Genomic DNA, 19,015 nt, shown 5'->3' with positions numbered 1-19,015 from the left:
CATGCCTGTAGTCTCAGCTACTCGGGAGGCTGAGGCAGGGGGATCGCTTGAGCCCAGGAGTTCAAGGTTGCTGTGAGCTAGGCTGATGCCACAGCACTCTAGCCCAGGCAACATAGCGAGACTCTGTCTCAAAAAAAAAAAAAAAAAAAAAAAAGACTGATTTGTGGAATATCTCCTTAATTTTAAAACTATGTTTCCCAAACACAGTGAAGAAGAGTCTCCTCTATTTTATCAGCTTATTCCACCTGGTACCCAAAGCACCAAAAAAACTATTCAATTCATGTAATTTGACAATGGTGATAATATTACTCTTCCTCCTTAAAACACTCTGGCTAATTACTTTTAATCTTTGCTATAAGCTAACATATTATAGTTTTGAAGAGTCATCTGCTATAATACATTCCATTCAAGGTAGACCATGAAAATTACTAGAAAACCTCAGTTGAATAGTCCTTACTTACTGGGCTCTTTGTGTACAACATGTCTAATAAACCCAAAATACTAACTCTGCTTTCCCCCCAAATGCTCTTCATCCATTGCAGACTTACCCAATGTAGAATCTTTACTAACTCCTTGATAGCTACTGTGTAAAAAGTCATATTACAAAAAATAAAAATTTATATTTCTTTCAAAAACCTCCATTTGATTGCAGATGATGCTAATAGTGGAGGCTATGCACATGTACAGGGAGTATATATATATGGAAATCTCTACCTCCTGCTCAATTTGGCCATGAACCTAAACTTGAACCTAAAATTAAAGTCTATTAAAACAAAGAAACAAAACCAAAAAGCTCCACTAAGTTTTCCAGAATATTATCACTTTCTGATCTTCAGTTTTTTGGAAAAAAAATTATCTTACACTCTCTGTTCTTATATTTACTCCCATCCTTCATAACAATTATTTCCTATTTCATAGTTTCAAATAATCCTGGGTCTCATCTCTTACCTTTTAAGTAATATAAAATCACCTTTATAATCACTTTGTACAGAGAATGTACTCCAATCACAAAGAGAATGGTAACTAACTTTTTTTAGACTCAAATGAACAACCTCGCTTTTTAGGAAAGTTCTTTGTGTAAAATGATCACCTTTATACATTTAGACTCCCTGATCCTTCTGTTGTAACATACATACTTTCTAAATATTCTCATAGAAACTAGAATAAATGTCAAATAATAGAAGAATCTATAGAAGGATTTCATTCTGGAAATATAAAATTAAAATGTAGTTGGTTCACATCTAGATTATTTGTTGCACTTAACCTCTGCTGGTGATGCAGTATGGTTACAGAAGCTTACCCTTTCTTTACTTTTCAACCGTGGCATAGGCCCAGAAATATGTTAAGCCTGGATATAAACAAAAAGGACTCCAGTACACTTAGTCACCTCTCAACCAATTGCTCTCAACCCGAGAATCGAGATAACTCAATTTAGCTGGATCATACAGGAGCAAAATGGCACAGATTAACTCTAGAATGCTCTAGACTAAAAATAGACATAAAGATTAATTCTAAGTACAATGGTTGTTCTATGTGATATAATTTATCACTTCAGTTATTATGTTTTTAAAAATAATTTTTATTGTGAAAGTAATAAATATTCATTGTGGGAAACCTGGAAAATTCGGGTAAACAAAAGACATCTTATTCTTCACACTATTAATTACGTAAGTATAATATATTCTTATTAACAAAAGAAGAGCTTAGAAGTTTTGTCAGTAATTTTCTGTATTTCAACCAAAACTATCTTTCATCTTTTCTACTCAAATTATGAACTTGGTCAAAAATACTTTTAGCTAACAGTTTAAAAAGTACTTAAAGATTTTTATCTTTTTTTATCTTTATGCATTGTTATTCACATGACACATATTTACCTACAAAAATCAGAAAGGGTATGTCTAATTCCCAGTATATCAGTGGTACCTCCACTGCTTTCTTTTTCTTCAAAAAACCATAACAGCATGTGGCATGCAAGTTAGTGAATGAGATGTTGATAAATTAAAAACGTTGAGTTTAGTCTAACGTGTGTATTTATCAAAAGTGTAAGTTACATGTTTAACTCCAGCACTTTAGCACAATTTACAGATGATGTTAAATTTCCAACTGATCTCAAAGCACCAGTGTGCCTAGATAAAGTGATTGAGAAGTATTGGTTTAAAATACTATTTGTAGTATTAAATGGAAATCTTGTAAAATTCTTACACAAAAAGCAGTATTTTCAACACAATGCAAGTCAAAAGTGTCACGAAATTAAGCTCATATAGTAAGACTAAAACATTTTGCTAAACAGCATAAAACTGGTTACTTATAAAATATACTCACCATGTGTGCATTAGAATCCCCCAATGACTGAAGTTCATATCGAATAGGTTGCCCATTTTGGTCCACTAGATGGAATTGCTCTGCAGAAAGAGTCTGGGTCTGAGTCAGGGGCCCTGGTATATTCTGTGATGTGAGTGAATTATTTGCTTCAGGAGTAGTGATGGGCAAAACTGCAGGAGTATCATTTTGTCCAAAGGAAGAATCCCTGGAGTCCATACAGGTTAGATGCTTTTGCAAAGAAAAAAAATCACTTTGGTTTTTGTAAGATATATTGTCAATATTTAAAAAAAAAATAGATTATGTATAATAAAAATGCAAAAATATTCATTTTTCAGTTAATTGTTCACTTTACTTTTTGCAAGAGTTGTCAATTCTCACAGAATGATATAGACAGAAAGTATTTCTTAAGTGAAACTGTTGATTTTTTTTTTTTTTTTTTTGAGACAGAGTCTTACTCTGTTTCCCTGGCTAGAGTGCTGTCGCATCAGCCTAGCTCACAGCAACCTCAAACTCCTGGGCTCGAGTGATCCTTCTGCCTCAGCCTCCTCAGTAGCTGGGACTACAGGCATGTGCCACTATGCCCAGCTAATTTTTTCTATTTTTGGTAGAGATGGGGTCTCGCTCTTATTCAGCCTGGTCTCGAACTCCTGAGCTCAAACAATCTATCCGCCTTGGCCTCTCAGAGTGCTAGGATTACAGGTGTGTGTGACAACGCCTGACCTGTTGATTTTTATTGCATTTCATTATCTCAATTTTATTAAAATAAAGTTGTGAATGGGAATACAACCTGAAATGATGAAATATATTTCAACCTACAGATTTTCTTTGTACATAAATTTTTATGAATACTTAATTAGCATTGCTTTAAGTAAAGCTCTATATTATAAGACTAAATATATGATAAAATATGTAGATAATTAAATGTTAAAATTCTTAACACATTAAATATAATAGTTATCCCTTAAGCATAAAAAGTTGTTAAATGCCATGCTGTTATTCCCTAGAATGGAAAAAAGTTCCCAGGTAAATCCCTACTTCAAATACCTGAGCATCTGTTTTTGACTCTTCACTATCATTATGGTTGACTCTTAGTGAATCATTAGACAGTTCCATGCCGATATATTCAATTCCATTTTCTTCTATTATTTAATTGCTGAAAGAGTTAAAAATTTCTGATCAACTATTGCACTTAATACTTTTACGCAATGTTTTATTTTAAACAAATCTCTCATCTTCCCCACTAGGCTACTCTATATAATTTAGGTAAAATCATTTCTATTCTATAGATAAAACAATTAACATTTTTGATAAATGACTTGCCAAGGCACAAGAATATATTCAAGGTTGAGCAAAGATTAGTATTATGTACTTCTCTCATCCTATCCTTAATTAGACTCCTACACAAGCTTATTAAGATTGCTTTTATGTCTCAAGGCACTGTTATATTCTTTTAAACACTTCTAAATGAGAACATTTTTCTTTTCTTTTCTTTTTTTTTTTGAGGCAGAGTCTCACTCTGTTGCCTAGGCAAGTGCCGTGGCATCAGCCTAGTTCACAGGAACCTCAAACTCCTGGGCTCAAGTGATTCTCCTGCCTCAGCCTTCCCAGTGCCCGGGATTACAGGCATGCACCACCATGCCCAGCTAATTTTTCTATATTTAGTAGAGATGGGGTCTTACTCTTGCTCAGGCTGATCTCATACTCCTGACCTCAAGTGATCTTCCTGCCTTTACCTCTCAGAATGCTAGGATTACAAGTGTGAGCCACATGCCCAGCTCTCATTTTTGAAAGATTTAATGCAAATAAAGTTTTTAACTTTATGACTTGAGTGTACTCTGTAATAAAATCATATAATTTTTAAAAAGATGTCTTGGTGTAGATGGGGATTATGTATAGATAATTCTTACCAGTAGTATACAATCATACCACTTAATATTAGCTTTGCAGGCTTTAAAAATGAAGAAATATGGATTCCAAAAACTTTTTTTTTTTTGAGACAGAGTCTCACTCTGTTGCCCAGGCTAGAGTGAGTGCCGTGGCATCAGTCTAGCTCACAGCAACCTCAAACTCCTGGGCTCAAGCGATCCTCCTGCCTCAGCCTCCGGCGTAGCTGGGACTACAGGCACGCACCACCGTGCCTGGCTAATTTTTTCTATATATATATTAGTTGGCCAATTAATTTCTTTCTATTTATAGTAGAGACGGGGTCTCGCTCTTGCTCAGGCTGGTTTCGAACTCCTGACCTTGAGCAATCTGCCCACCTCAGCCTCCCAGAGAGCTAGGATTACAGGCGTGAGCCACCACGCCCGGCCTCCAAAAACTTTGACACTTAGGTCTAGTACTAGTTCTCAATTGGGGCCATTTTGTAAGGAACAAAATCAGTCCTATTTTATTATATGGCTATAAAATATCTTTAAATTACATCTCATTTAAGATTTTACATTATCACCTATATTCTACTCTAATTTATTACAAAAGTTCCAAAAAACCTGTAGTTATCTCTTGGGCTACAAAATTTAAGAGCAACTTTATGTTATGTTCTTTTTTGAATTCTGTATACTATACCTGTATTGCTTCAGAATAAGATTCTTAGGAAGGGGTTTGAAAAGTAACAAGAGCAATATGGCAAATTAGATATTATAGAAATTCTCTGGCTACCAAACAAAAAAATAGAAAGTTGGCCTAAAACAAAAATCTATATTTTGGAACCAGCCTCTGCTATAGGAATTAACAAGAATCAAAGGCCATTCCCCATCCCCGGTGGCCCCCCAAAAAGAAAAGCAAAATCTGTAAGCTAAAACCTAAAAGATGAGCATAAGCAAAGAAGAAACTTTTCCCAAGGGCAGTCCTAATACACAGGGTTTCTGGCTAAGAAACTGAGACCTGGACAAGCAACTAGTAGGGGAGGAGAACTCAAAACTCATAACATAAGACTAAGAACCTGAGAAGGTCCTGGGTGAAGAGTATAATCTGGATTCTAGCAAGAAAAAATACTGCTACTATTTGGAGGAAGGCAAATATAATTAAGGCACCAGTTTCTTTTCATATTAAGATCATCCAAAAATAAGCTCACAGTGAAAGAGTACTGAACATAAAGGAAATAAGCCACCATGAGAGAAAGAGAGCCAACATATTTAAATGCCCCTGAAGAATTCCAATATTAGAACCATCTAATACTGAATATAATGTAATTATTTAATGTCTAGAAAAATAAAGGAAAAAAATCAAATGGATGAGTAAACAACTAAAACTATAAAAAGTTAATTTGAAAAAAACCCAAATAGAACTCTCGGAAATCAAACATTGCTGAAATTAAAAAGTCAATCTCCAGAAAGCTCAAAAAACTGCAAATAGATTCAACCCAAAGAGGTGTTCTCTGACCCATATTATATTATAGTCAAGCAAAAGCATCTAGTCACATATAAAGGAATCCTCATTACATTAACAGTGAATTTCTCAGCAGAAACCTACAGGCCAGGAAAGAATGGGATGATACATTCAAAATGCTGAAAGAAAAAAACAAACCTGTCAGCCAAGAATATTATACCTAGAAACGCTATCCTACAGAAATAAAGGAGAAATAAAATTGTTCACCGAAAAGAAAAAACTAAGAAAATACATTACCACTACAGTAGACATACAAGAAATGCTCAAGGGAGCCTTACATCTGGAAGTGAAAAGATGATAACCCACATAATGAAAACATGTAAAACTATAAACCTCACTGGTAGAGTGGATATACAAAGGGAAAGAGAAAGAAATCAAACCTTATTGCTATAGAAAATCACCCAACGGTAAAAATAAATACGAGAGGCGCAGTGGCTCACACTGTACTCCTAGCACTCTGGGAGGCTGAGGTGGGTGGATCACTCAGGGTCAGGAGTTCGAAACCAGCCTGAGCAAGCGCAAGACCCCATCTCTACTAAAATAGGAAGAAATTAATTGGCCACCTAAAAATATATAGAAAAAGATTATCCGGGCATGGTGGTGCATGCCAGTAGTCCCAGCTACTAGAGAGGAGGACTGCTTGAGCTCAGGAGTTTGAGATTACTGTGAGCTAGGCTGACACCATGGCACTCTAGCCTGGGCAACAGAGTAAGACTCTGTCTCAAAAAGTAAAAAAATAAAAAATTAGCTGGGCATGGTGGTGCATGCCTGTAGTCCCAGCTATTCAGGAGGCTAAGGCAGTAGGATCGCTTAATCCCAGGAGTTTGAGGTTGCTATGAGCTAGGCTGATGTCATAGCACTCACTCTAGCCTGGGCAACAAAGTGAGACTCTGTCTCAATAAATAAATAAATAAGAGAGGAAGTAAGAAACAAAGTATCTACAAAACAGCCAAAAACAATCAATGAAATGACAGGAGCAAGTCCTCATCTATCAATAATAACCTTCAATATAAATGGATTAAATTGCTCATTTAAATGATATAGACAGAATGGATAAAAAAAAAAAAAAATACAAGACCCAGATATATGCTGCCTACAAGACACTTGCCTCAAAAGTAAAGACACACAGAGACTGCAAATGAAGAGATGGAAAAAGATATTTAATGTAAATGGAAACCAGAAATGAGCAGGAATAGTTGTCAGACAAAATAGACTTCAAGTTAAAAGCTATAAAAAGAGACAAAGAAGGACATTATATAATAATAAATGGATCAATTCAGCAAGAAAATATAACAATGTAATATATATGCACCCAACACTGGAGCACCTGATATATAAGGCAAGTATTAGTAGCTCTAAATAGACAGATAGACCACAATACAAAAATTGTTGGGGACTTCAACACTCCACTCCCAGTATTGGACAGATCATCTAGATAGAAAATCAACAAAGAAACATTGGATTTAAACTGCACCACAGACCAAATAGGCATAACAGTTATTTACAGAATATTTCACCCAACAGCTGAAAAATACTTCTTCTTTTGATCAGCACATGGAATATTCTTGAAGACTAACCATATGTTAAGACACAAAATAAATCTCAAAACATTTTTAAAAATCGAAATCACATCAAGTATTTTATCTAACCACAATGGAATAAAACCAGACATCAATAACACAAGGAATATTTAAAATTACACAAAACATCAAAATTAAACAATGTGCTCCTGAATGACTGATCAAGGTCAGTCATTTACCCTTCCTGGGTAAAGGAAGAAATTAAGAATAAAATTAAAGAGTCCTTGAAATAAATGAAAATAGAAATAGAAAAATATTAAATAGAAAATACCCTTCTCAACTGGCACACTAAAACCCAACAGCAAGTGAAAGTCTTTCTTTACAAAAGCCACTCTGGAAAGTTTAGAAAAGCCGATTGTTTTGCTACATACAGAAAAACCAACACAGGGCCACTAAAAACATGAAAAAGGAAATATGACATGCCAAAGGTAACCCTTGAACAATAGGGGTATTAGGGACACCAATTATTCACACAGTCAAAAATCTGTGTATAACTTTTGTCTCCCCAAAAACTTAACTACTAATGGACTACTGTTGAACAGAAGTCTTACCAATAACATAAACAAGTCAATTAACAACTATTTTGTATGTTATATATATTATATACTGTATTCTTACAATAAAGTAAGCTAGAGAAAAGGTTATTAAGAAAATTATAAGTAAGAATATATTTACTAATCATTAAGGGGAAGTGGAGCATCATAAAGGTATTCATCTTTGTCATCCTCACACAGAGTAGGCTAAGGAAGAGGAAGGGTTGGTGTTGCTGTCTCAGGGGTGGCAGAGGTTGAAAAAAATCTGCATAAAGGACCTGTGAAATTCAAATTTGTTATAGTTGTTCAAGGGTTAATTGTAAACTCTCTAGTAACAGACGTCCAATGATAAGGAAATTAACAAATTGCCAGAAAAGAAGTTCAAATAATGATTTTAAAGAAACTCAATGAGATATGAGAAAATACAGATAGAAATTCAACAAAATCAGAAAAATAGTTCATAATATGAATGAGATAGTCAACAAAGGGAAATCAAAAAAAGAACTAACCAGAAATCCTACGGCTGAAGAATTCAATGAAACAAATAAAAAACACAATAGAAAGCTTCAACAGCAGACTCACTCTAGCAGAAGAAAGAATTTCTGAACTTAAAAATAGGTTATTTGATATTAGAGAAAACAAAAAATGAAATAAGAATAAAAAAGAGGGAAGAAAGCTTATAAGACTTATGGAACACCATAAAATACTATAAAACACTGATGAAAGAAATTGAAGCGAACACAAAAAAATGGAAAAACATCCCATGTTCACAGATTGGAACAATCAGTACTGTAAAAATGACCATATTATCTAAAGCAATCTACAGATTCAATGCAATCCCTATCAAAGTTCCAATGACATTCTTCACAGAAACAGGAAAAAAAATCCTAAAATTCTTATGGAACCACAAAAGACCCTGAATAGCCAAAGCAATCCTGAGTAAAAAGAATGAAGCTGTAGGCATTACACTATCTGACTTCAAAATACACTACAAAGCTACAGTAACCAAAATAGCAAGGTATTGGTATAAAAGCAGACACATAGAGCAATGGAACAAAAGAAAGAATACAGAAATAAATCTACGTGCTTAGAGCCAAATGATTTTCAACATGGGCACAAAGAATATTCCCTGGGGAAGGGAGCATCTCTTTAATAAATGGTGCTGGGAAAACTGGGTATCTATATGAAGAAGAATGAAATTAGACCTTTATCTGTCACCCTATACAAAAACCAACTAAAATGGATTAAAGACTTAAATGTGATATCTGAAACTATAAAACTAATAGAAGAAAGCATAGAAGAAATGCTTCAGGAGATTGGTCTGGGCAAAAATTTTATGGCTAAGACCTCAAAAGCATAGGCAACAAAACAAAAATGGGATTATGTCAAGCTAAAAAGCTTCTGCACAGCAAAGGAAACAAGTAGCAGAGTGGAGGGACAACCTGCAGAATGGGAGAAAATATCTGCAAACTATTCATCTGACCAGGGATTAATATCCAGAACATAAAAGAAACTCAAACAACTCACAAGCAAAAAAACAAATGTTGTGATTAAAAAATGGCAAATGAGCTAAACAGACATCTTTTAAAAGAAAACATACAGGCCGGGCGTGGTGGCTCACGCCTGTAATCCTAGCTCTCTGGGAGGCTGAGGCGGGCGGATTGCTCGAGGTCAGGAGTTCGAAACCAGCCTGAGCAAGAGCGAGACCCCGTCTCTACTATAAATAGAAAGAAATTAATTGGCTAACTAATATATATATTATATATATATAAATATATATAATATATATAATAAATATATATAAATATAAATATATATATAAAAATATATATATATTTATATATATATATAAAATTAGCCGGGCATGGTGACGCATGCCTGTAGTCCCAGCTACTTGGGAGGCTGAGGCAGAAGGATTGCTTGAGCCAGGAGATTGAGGTTGCTGTGAGCTAGGTTGACGCCATGGCACTCACTCTAGCCTAGGCAACAAAAGCGAGACTCTGTCTCAAAAAAAAAAAAAAAAAGAAAAGAAAAGAAAAGAAAACATACAAATGGCCAACAATATATGAGAAAATAATCAACATCATTAATTATCAGAGAACTGCAAAGCAAACCTACAATGAAGTATCATCTCACCCGTTACAATGGCTATTAAATAACAAATGTTGGAAAAGATACAGAGAGAAGGGAATTTTTATACAATGTTGATTAGAATGTAAATTAGTACAGCCATTACGGAAAACACTATGGAGGTTCCTGAAAAAACTACAAATGTAACTACCATATGATCCAGTAATCCCACTACTAAGAATTTATCCAAAAGAAAGGAAATCAGTACGTTGAAGAGATATCTGTGCTCCCATGTTGATTACAGTACTATTCACAATAGCCATCATATGGAATCAAGGTAAGTGTCCATCAACTGATGAATGGATGAAAAAAATGTGGCATATATGAACCTTGGAATACTATTTACTCATAAAAAGAATAAAATTCTGTCATTCACAGCAACATGGATGAGCTTGGAAGTCTTATGTTAATAAAATAATCCAGGCACAGAAAGATAAATATTGTACGTTCTCATTCACATGTGAATGCTAAAAAAGTTGATATCATAGAAGTAAGGAATGAAACAGTGGTTACCAGAGGTGAGGAAGGGTAACAGAAGGAGGGGAACAGCCAAAGGTTGGTTAACAATACAAAATACAGCTCAACAGGAGGAATAAGTTCTAGTGTTCTATAGCACTTAAGGGTGATTACTATTAACAATAATTTATTATATATTTTCAAATATCTAGAAGAGCAGATTTTGAATATTCCCAATACAAAGAAATGAAAAATGTCTGAGGGAATTGATATGCTAATTACCCTGATTTTATCATTATACATATACATGTATCAAAATATCACACTATATCCCATAAATCTGTACATTATATGTCAATTAAAAATAATAATAAAAGGGAAAAAAGCCAAAAACCCAACAATATATTATATGCTTGAATACTGCTAAAAGAATAGATTTTAGGTATCCTCACCGTAAAAAAGATAAGTATATACAGTAATACATATGTCAATTAGCTTGAGTTAACCCTTCTACAATGTATACCTATCTCAAAATATCTATTATATAATTTTGTCAATTAAAAAGATAATTTAAAAAAAAACATGCTTCTATGGGGGGAAAAAATAAAAGACTGAATTAATGAACTAAGTGCCTAACTAAAAAGTTAGAAAAAGAAAATGCAAATATATAAGAAGAAGGTCATATTAAAGAGTGTAATTCAATGAATTAGAAGACAGAGATACAATAGAGAAGTCAATAATGCCACAAGTTGGTTCTCTGTAAAGAAAGGAAAAGACAAACTTCCAGAGAGATTTATCAAGAAAGAAAAAAAAAGAAAAAGGCACAAATATTAGGAATAAAAATATGGCCCAGCACAGTGACTCACACCTGTAATCCTAGCACTCTGGGAGGCCAACGTGGGCAGATTCTTTGAGCTCAGGAGTTCAAGACCAGCCTGAGCAAGAGCAAGACCCTGTCTCTACTAAAAATAAAATAGAAAAAAATTAGCTGGATAACATAATGAAAAAAAAAGGAACAAAAATAGACTAACTACAAAAGTAGATATTAAAAAGATGAGGATATCATGGACAGGTCATGCCAAAAAGTCAACTAATATGGGCCGAGTGCAGTGGCTCAAGCCTGTAATCCTAGCACTCTGGGAGGCCAAGGCGGGCGGATGGCTCGAGGTCAGGAGTTCAAAACCAGCCTGAGCAAGAGCAAGACCCCATCTCTACTATAAATAGAAACAAATTAATTGGCCGACTAATATATATAGAAAAAATTAGCAGGGCATGGTGACACCTGCCTGTAGTCCCAGCTACTCGAGAGGCTGAGGCAGGAGGATTGCTTGAGCCCAGGAATTTGAGATTGCTGTGAGCTAGACTGACGCCACGGCACTCACCTCACTCTAGCCTGGGCAACAAAGTGAGACTCTGTCTCAAAAAATAAATAAATAAATAAAATAAAAGTCAACTAATATGGGAAAATTTAAACAAATTCCAGAAGAAATACAATGGCTGAATGGTCCTATACACATTAAAGAAATTGAAAGTGAAAAATCTTCCTGAAAAATAAATATCAACGCAAAACATTTTATAGGCAAATTTTTAAAAACCAAGCTTTAAATAAACAAACAATTTCAATTTTACATAAATGCTTCTATAGTATAAAGAGGGATTACTCTATGAGGATAGTATTACTTGGATACCAAAATTGACAGTATGAGAGTATTAGTTCGATACCAAAACCAACAAGGACAGTATAATGAAGAAAAATCATAGACCAATTTTAATAATTATATTAACTATGTTTTCTAGTTTTTATATCTGATAATTTGACATCTGGAGTCTTGCTGACCAGAGAAAGACTGCCCTTCCCAGGATTAACTGGTTCCTTGAGATAGCAAAGACCTAAAGTCATGTTTTCTATACAAACTAACAAACTTAGAGCCCAGAACTTAGAGCCCTCCTACTACCTTCTTTATGGGGCTCTTACACTTTGGGCCACTGTTCCTGTGCCCTAGTCATCCTAGAGTCAGGTATCAGAAAATGAGAGGCAGCCAATCCATCCCAGAGTCTATTAAAATTATTCAAACTAGCCAAACCCAACCTACTTAGCCTGTTTACCATGCATTGCTTGTACCTCCCTGGAAAACCACAATAAAGATTCTCCTGCAGTCCTACCCCTGCTTTCTGCTACTGACCTTGGCTTTTTTTGTGTGTGGCCTGGTATAATGTGGCATGTTCCATCCTCTTGGGAACTATGAGTAATACTATCTTTTCTGTGGCAACTGTCTCCTGTTCTACTGACCTCACCATATCTAAATAGATATAAAATCTATATTTTAAAACAATCATAAACATGTAAATAGAAAAATCCTAAGTAAAATGTTAGTGAACAAAATCCAGCAATGTATAATAAAAAGTACTGTATCTTTTGGGACTTAGAAGTTCTGTGAAAAAAAAGAAAAAAAGAAAAAGTACTGTATCTCATCAAATCTAAGATGTTATTAACTTCAGGTGAACTATTATTTTAAGTACCTCTAAGAAAGAAAAATGATGCCAAATAATGATATATGCTTTCCTATCATTTGGAATTTTTATTTTAATTTCCTGAAAGGGTCTTTCAAATTTAAACAAATATTTTTATCATATAAAACTCTTATACATACATAAAAAGGTAAATACATGCAAAATACATTTAAGGTATTCCTAAAACAACTTTGCATTCAGAATGTGATTCTTTGGAATCACTTTCAACCCAGAGTCATTGGTGTTCATTTTTTCTCAAGCGACTTAATTCTTTCTTAAAAGAACCTATTTGAAAATCCTAAAAACTAAGCTCTTAAAATGGCTTCACAATTATGTAGTCTACTTTTTTAATCCACCTTTGGATATGTTGATGAAACATGGCTAGTTATCTGCCTTCTCCTTCCCTCCAAAACCCTTCTCTGTAACCATTTGGTTTCCAGGAGTTAACAGAGTGTTCAACCATAATCTCTAAGATGCTGATATCCATTCTTCTAAGTTTTGATACTGATGCTTTTGTTGTTACTAAATGAATGCACATGCAAAAATAACCAAGGCTGCAACTGCTATTTGACCAACAGAGATTGTAAGTGCCACTAATTATAAGATATGCTAATTTCCAAGATGGAAAAATGTGGGAAAATGTGCGTTCCAGAATTACTGACATGAATAATACATCATGGCTAGTTGGGATTTTCCCAGAAAGGAGATATATTAGAAAATCCATAAATGGCATTCATCACATTAACAGTTTAAGGGAGGCTGGGCACGGTGGCTCACGCCTTTAATCCTAGCTGCCTGGGAGGCTGAGGCGGGCGGATTGCCTGAGGTCAGGAGTTCAAAACCAGCCTGAGCAAGAGCGAGACCCCGTCTCTACTATAAATAGAAAGAAATTAATTGGCCAACTAATATATATAGAAAAAATTAGCCAGGCATGGTGGCACATGCCTGTAGTCCCAGCTACTCGGGAGGCTGAGGCAGCAGGATTGCTTGAGCCCAGGAGTTTGGGGTTGCTGTGAGCTAGGCTGATGCCATGGCACTCACTCTAGCTAGCCTGGACAACAAAGTGAGACTCTCTGTCTCAAAACAAAAATAACAAAAAACAAACAAACAAACAAAAAAACAGTTTAAGGGGAAAAAATAGCCATTTCAATAGCTAAAGGTAAAATTCATTTGATAAAATTCAACAGGTTGGCTGGGTGCGGTGGCTAACGCCTGTAATCCTAGCACTCTGGGAGGCAGAGGCGGGCGGATTACTCGAGGTCAGGAGTTCGAAACCAGCCTGAACAAGAGCGAGATCCCGTCTCTACTAAAAATGGAAAGAAATTAATTGGCCAACTAAAAATATATATATAGAAAAAATAGCCAGGCATGGTGGTGTGTGCCTATAGTCCCAGCTACTCAGGAGGCTGAGGCAGAAGGATTGCTTGAGCCTAGGAGTTTGAAGCTGCTGTGAGCTAGGCTAATGCCACGGCATTCTAGCCCAGGCAACACAGTGAGACTCTGACTCAAAAAAAAATAAAATTATCTTCTGTTTGACTTGTCAAAAGAAAAAAAAAAAAAGAAAAAGAAAAGAAAAGAAAAAAGATAAAAAAATAAAATAAAATAAATAAATAAAATTAAAAACACACCATCACTTACATTACCACCAGAGAGAGAAAGAGAGAGAGAGAGAAATACTTAGGTATAAATCAAATAAAATATGCACAGGAGCCATGCAAGACAAACTACAAAATTCTGATGAAAGAAATCAAAGATCTAGGCTGGGCTTGGGGGCTCACACCTGTAATCCTAGCACTCTGGGAGGCTGAGGTAGAAGGATCGCTTGAGGTCAGAAGTTCACAGACCAGCCTGAGCAAGAGAGAGAACCCTGTCTCTACTAAAAATAGAAAAAGATTAGTTGGGCATGGTGGCGCGTGCCTGTAGTCCCAAGGGAGGCTAAGGCAGAAAGACGGCTTGAGCCCAGGCATTTGAGGCTGCAGTGAGCTATGATGATGACACCACTGCACTCTAGCTGGGCCAACAGAGTGAGACTATGTCTCAAAAACAAAACAAAACAAAACAAAAAATCAAAGATCTAAATAGATATTCCATGTTGATAGACAGGAAGACTCAGTATTGTTAAGATTTCAATTCTTCCCAACTTGATTTATACATAAAATACAATTTCAATCAAAATACAACAAGTTACATTGTACATGTCAACAAATTGATTCTTAAGTTTATGTGAAAAAGCAAAAGACCTAGAATAGCCAGCACAATACTGAAAAAGAACAAAGTTGAAGGACTGATGCAACCCAAATTTAAGATTAGACTTACTATAAACTTACAGAAATCAAGACAACATTGTCAAAAGAATAGGCCAATCGATCATGGAACAGAATAGAGCCTAGTTATGGATACATACAGCCAACTGATCTTTGACAAAGGAGTAAAAGCAATTCGGTGGAGAAAGGATAGTCTTTTCAACAAATGGTGCTGGAATAAATGGATATCCACATGCAAAAAAAATGAATCTAGACACAAACCTCATACCCTTCAAAAAAAAATTAACTCAAAACGTAACTCAAAATTAACTCAAAATGCAAAATTATAAAAGTCCTAATAGATAACAGAGAAGAAAACATAGATAAACTTGGGTATGGCAATGACTTTTTAAATATAACACCAAAGGCATGATCCATGAAAGAAATAACTGATAAGCTAAACTTTATTAAAATTAAAAGCTTCTGCTCTCTGCAAAAGATATCAAAGAAATAATAAGACAAGCTACAGAGTGAGAGAAAAATACCTTCAAAACCACATTCTGATAAAGGATTTGTATCCAAAATATACAAAAAAATGTCTAAAACTCAACAATGAGAACCCAATTTTTAAACAGTCAAAAATGACCTGAAGATATACTTTACCAAATAAGATACACAGATGGCAATTAAATATATGGAAAGAAGCTCAATGCCATATGCCATAAGGGAATTGGAAACTAAATCAAAAATGAGATATTACAAACACCTATTAGAATGACTAAAATAAAGCAACTGACAATATCAAATGCTGACAAGGATGTAGAACAACTGGAATCTCATTCATTGTTGCTGAGAATGTAAAATGGTACAACCACTTTAGAAGACAGTTTGGCAGTTTCTTTCAAAGCTGACCATACATTGACCATACAATCCAATAATTGCACTACTAGGCATTTACTCAAACATGTCCCACAGAAGTCTGCACATGGATATTTACAGCAGCTTCATTCACAACTGCCAAAACTTGGAAGCAAACAAGATGTCCTTCAACAGCTGAATGGATAAACAAACTGTAGTACATTCATAAATGGAATTTTTCAGTGATAAAAAGAAATGGGCCATCAAATCACAAAAAGACTTAGAGAAACCTTAAATGCCTGTTGCTAAGTGAAAGAAGCAGGTCTGAAAAGGCTATATACTATAAGATTCCAAATATGACATTGTAGAAACGGCAAAATTACACACAATATAACAGAACAGTAGTTGTCAGAGATTGAGGATGTATAGAGAGGGTAGAGAGAAGGATGAATAAGTGAAGAACAGTGGATTTTTCTGGTGATAAAACAATTCTTTTGTTCATAATAATGTATCAATATTGATTCCTTAGTTGTAAGAAATGTACCATACTAATTAAAGATGCTAATAATAGTAGAAACTGTGTGCTGTGGGAGTAGGGAGGAATGAGAGTCTTCTTATCTGCTCAATATTTCTGTAAATTTAAAACTGTTCTAAAATATGAAGCCTTTTAGTTTATGGACTGAATAAACCCTTGGGTTCTTGAAGGTAAACATCCGTCTATTAAATTCTAGTCATCTCATTGATGTAATCAAAATTTCTATTGGTTCACTATGAGACAGGAGACTTCTAAATATACTTTTCTATATTGTCTTTTTAAAATTGCAAAATTTTTATACTTCAAGATGACTAATAAGCTATATTTTGATATTAGTGTTTAATTTTTAAAATTCACACATCTCATAAATGTAGTAGAGAAAGAACAGGGGATCTGCCTAGATTCAATGAAAAATCCAAATCGTTAATTTCTCTAAACTTTAATTTCTAGTTCTTTAAAATGAGGAGTTGGCATGGGTTATCTCTAAGACCCCATCCAGTTCTAAGATTTTATGTTTCTAATAGTTGACTGTCCTGATATTTTTGAGACAGAGTCTCACTTTGTTGCCCAGGCTAGAGTGAGTGCCGTGGCGGCAGCCTAGCTCACAGCAACCTCAAACTCCTGGGCTCAAGCGATCCTCCTGCCTCAGCCTCCCGAGTAGCTGGGACTACAGGCATGTGCCACCACACCCGGCTAATTCTTTTTTTTTCTATATATATTAGTTGGCCAATTAATTTCTTTCTATTTATAGTAGAGACGGGGTCTCGCCCTTGCTCAGGCTGGTTTCGAACTCCTGACCTTGAGCAATCCGCCCCCCTGGGCCTCCCAGAGTGCTAGGATTACAGGCGTGAGCCACCTCGCCCGGCCTGTCCTGATATTTTTAATCAATTTAACTATTATTTGTGGACTGACTTCTAATGTGCACTAAGCAGAAAAATAACTGTATTCAATGAGAAAACTTTTATAAAGTTAGATTGAAATGCAAATAAAGTCCTATTAAGGGCTTATTAAAACTGAAATATTTGGTAAGAATAGAGTTTAATATTCTTGGCTGGGTGTGGTGGCTCACTCCTGTAATCGGAGCCCTCTGGCAGGCAGAGGGGGACAGATTGTTGGAGCTCAGAAGTTCAAGACCAGCCTGAGCAAGAGTGAAACCCCGTCTCTACTACAAAAATAGAAAGAAATTAGCTGGACAACTAAAAATATATACAAAAAAAATTTAGCCAGTCATGGTGATGCATGCCTGTAGTCCCAGCTACTTGGGAGGCTGAGGCAGAAAGATCACTTCAGCCCAGGAGTTTGAGGTTGCTGTGAGCTAGGCTGACCCCACAGCACTCTAGCCCGGGCAACAGAGTGAGACTCTGTCTCAAAAAAAAAAGTATGAAGATCCACTCCAAATGACTTCATAAAAAAAAAAAAAAAAAAAAAAAAAAAAAAGTATGAAGAATACAATTTAATATTCTAAAGTAAATTGTCAAGAATACAATTTGAATAAGCTTAATTTTCTAAAGAAAATGGAATATATTGAAACATTCACTGACTAAACATGACATCAAGATTAAGAAAATATCTTAATATTTGAGAACTCTTTTTTTTCCTTCTCTTACTATCATTTTTTTTTTTAATTTTTAATTTTTTTAGAGATGGAGTCTCACTACATTGACCAGTCTGGACTCAAGTGATCCTCCTGCCTCAGCCTCCAGAGTAGCTGGGACTATAGCCACATGCCACCATGCCTGGCTTCTGAGAGTTATTTTGATTTTTCAATGTAAGCACTATTATGATAGCTCAACTAAGATTATGAATTTGTCAGTTATAAAATATGTTAATGTTTATTGAATGCTTACTATTCTTAATAATTATTAGCTATAATTATTAATAATCACTCTACTATTCTGTGATATAGGGCCTATTATCATCACCATTTTACAGAAAAGGAAACTGAGGCTCATTGTTCCAGGTTACAACTTTATCATTTATTGAGCACTTACCATAATAAGGTACTAGGCTAAAAGTATTTTACCTTCTTTATGTTGTTGTTGAGACAGAGTCACACTCTGTTGCCTGGGCTAGAGTGCCATGGCGTCAGCCTAGCTCACAGCAACCTCAAACTCCTGGGCTCAAGTGATCCTTCTGCCTCAGCCTCCCGAGGAGCTGGGACTACAGACGTGTGCCACTATGCCCGGATATTTTCTATATATTTTTAGTTGGCCAATTAATTTCTTTCTATTTTTTAGTAGAGATGGAATCTCGCTTTGGTTAGGCTGGTTTCGAACTCCTGACCTTGAGCGTTCCTCCAGCCTCAGCCTCCCAGAGTGCTTTTTATTTAACCCTTTCAACAACTCTGTGACTCAGTTACTTGCTCCAATTTACATATAAGACTCGGGCAGGCTGGGCACGGTGACTCACACCTATAAACCTAGCACTCTGGGAGGCCAAGGTGGGCGGACTGCTTGAGGT

General features: G+C 35.3%; 1 protein-coding gene across 4 annotated transcripts in view; it reads right to left on the bottom strand.

The window, feature by feature from the left end:
- The window catches only part of CARF (calcium responsive transcription factor), a 95,948-nt gene that overhangs the window by 70,963 nt on the left and 5,970 nt on the right, over positions 1-19,015 (bottom strand). For 3 of the 4 annotated variants that reach the window (XM_012738938.3, XM_012738939.3, XM_012738946.3), the window contains exons 3-4: positions 3,367-3,475; positions 2,323-2,550 (exon numbers count right to left, since the gene is read on the bottom strand). In XM_012738938.3, the coding sequence (XP_012594392.2) occupies positions 2,323-2,550; positions 3,367-3,435 (297 nt within the window). In that variant the 5' untranslated portion in view covers positions 3,436-3,475. The remainder of the gene's footprint in view (positions 1-2,322; positions 2,551-3,366; positions 3,476-19,015) is intronic. The other variant, XM_012738944.3, reaches the window with a different exon arrangement.

Source organism: Microcebus murinus, chromosome 8, assembly GCF_040939455.1.
Source record: "Microcebus murinus isolate Inina chromosome 8, M.murinus_Inina_mat1.0, whole genome shotgun sequence".
Lineage (NCBI taxonomy): Eukaryota > Metazoa > Chordata > Mammalia > Primates > Cheirogaleidae > Microcebus > Microcebus murinus.
Note: the sequence above shows the minus strand (reverse complement) of the source record. Positions and strands in the feature narration are given on the sequence as shown.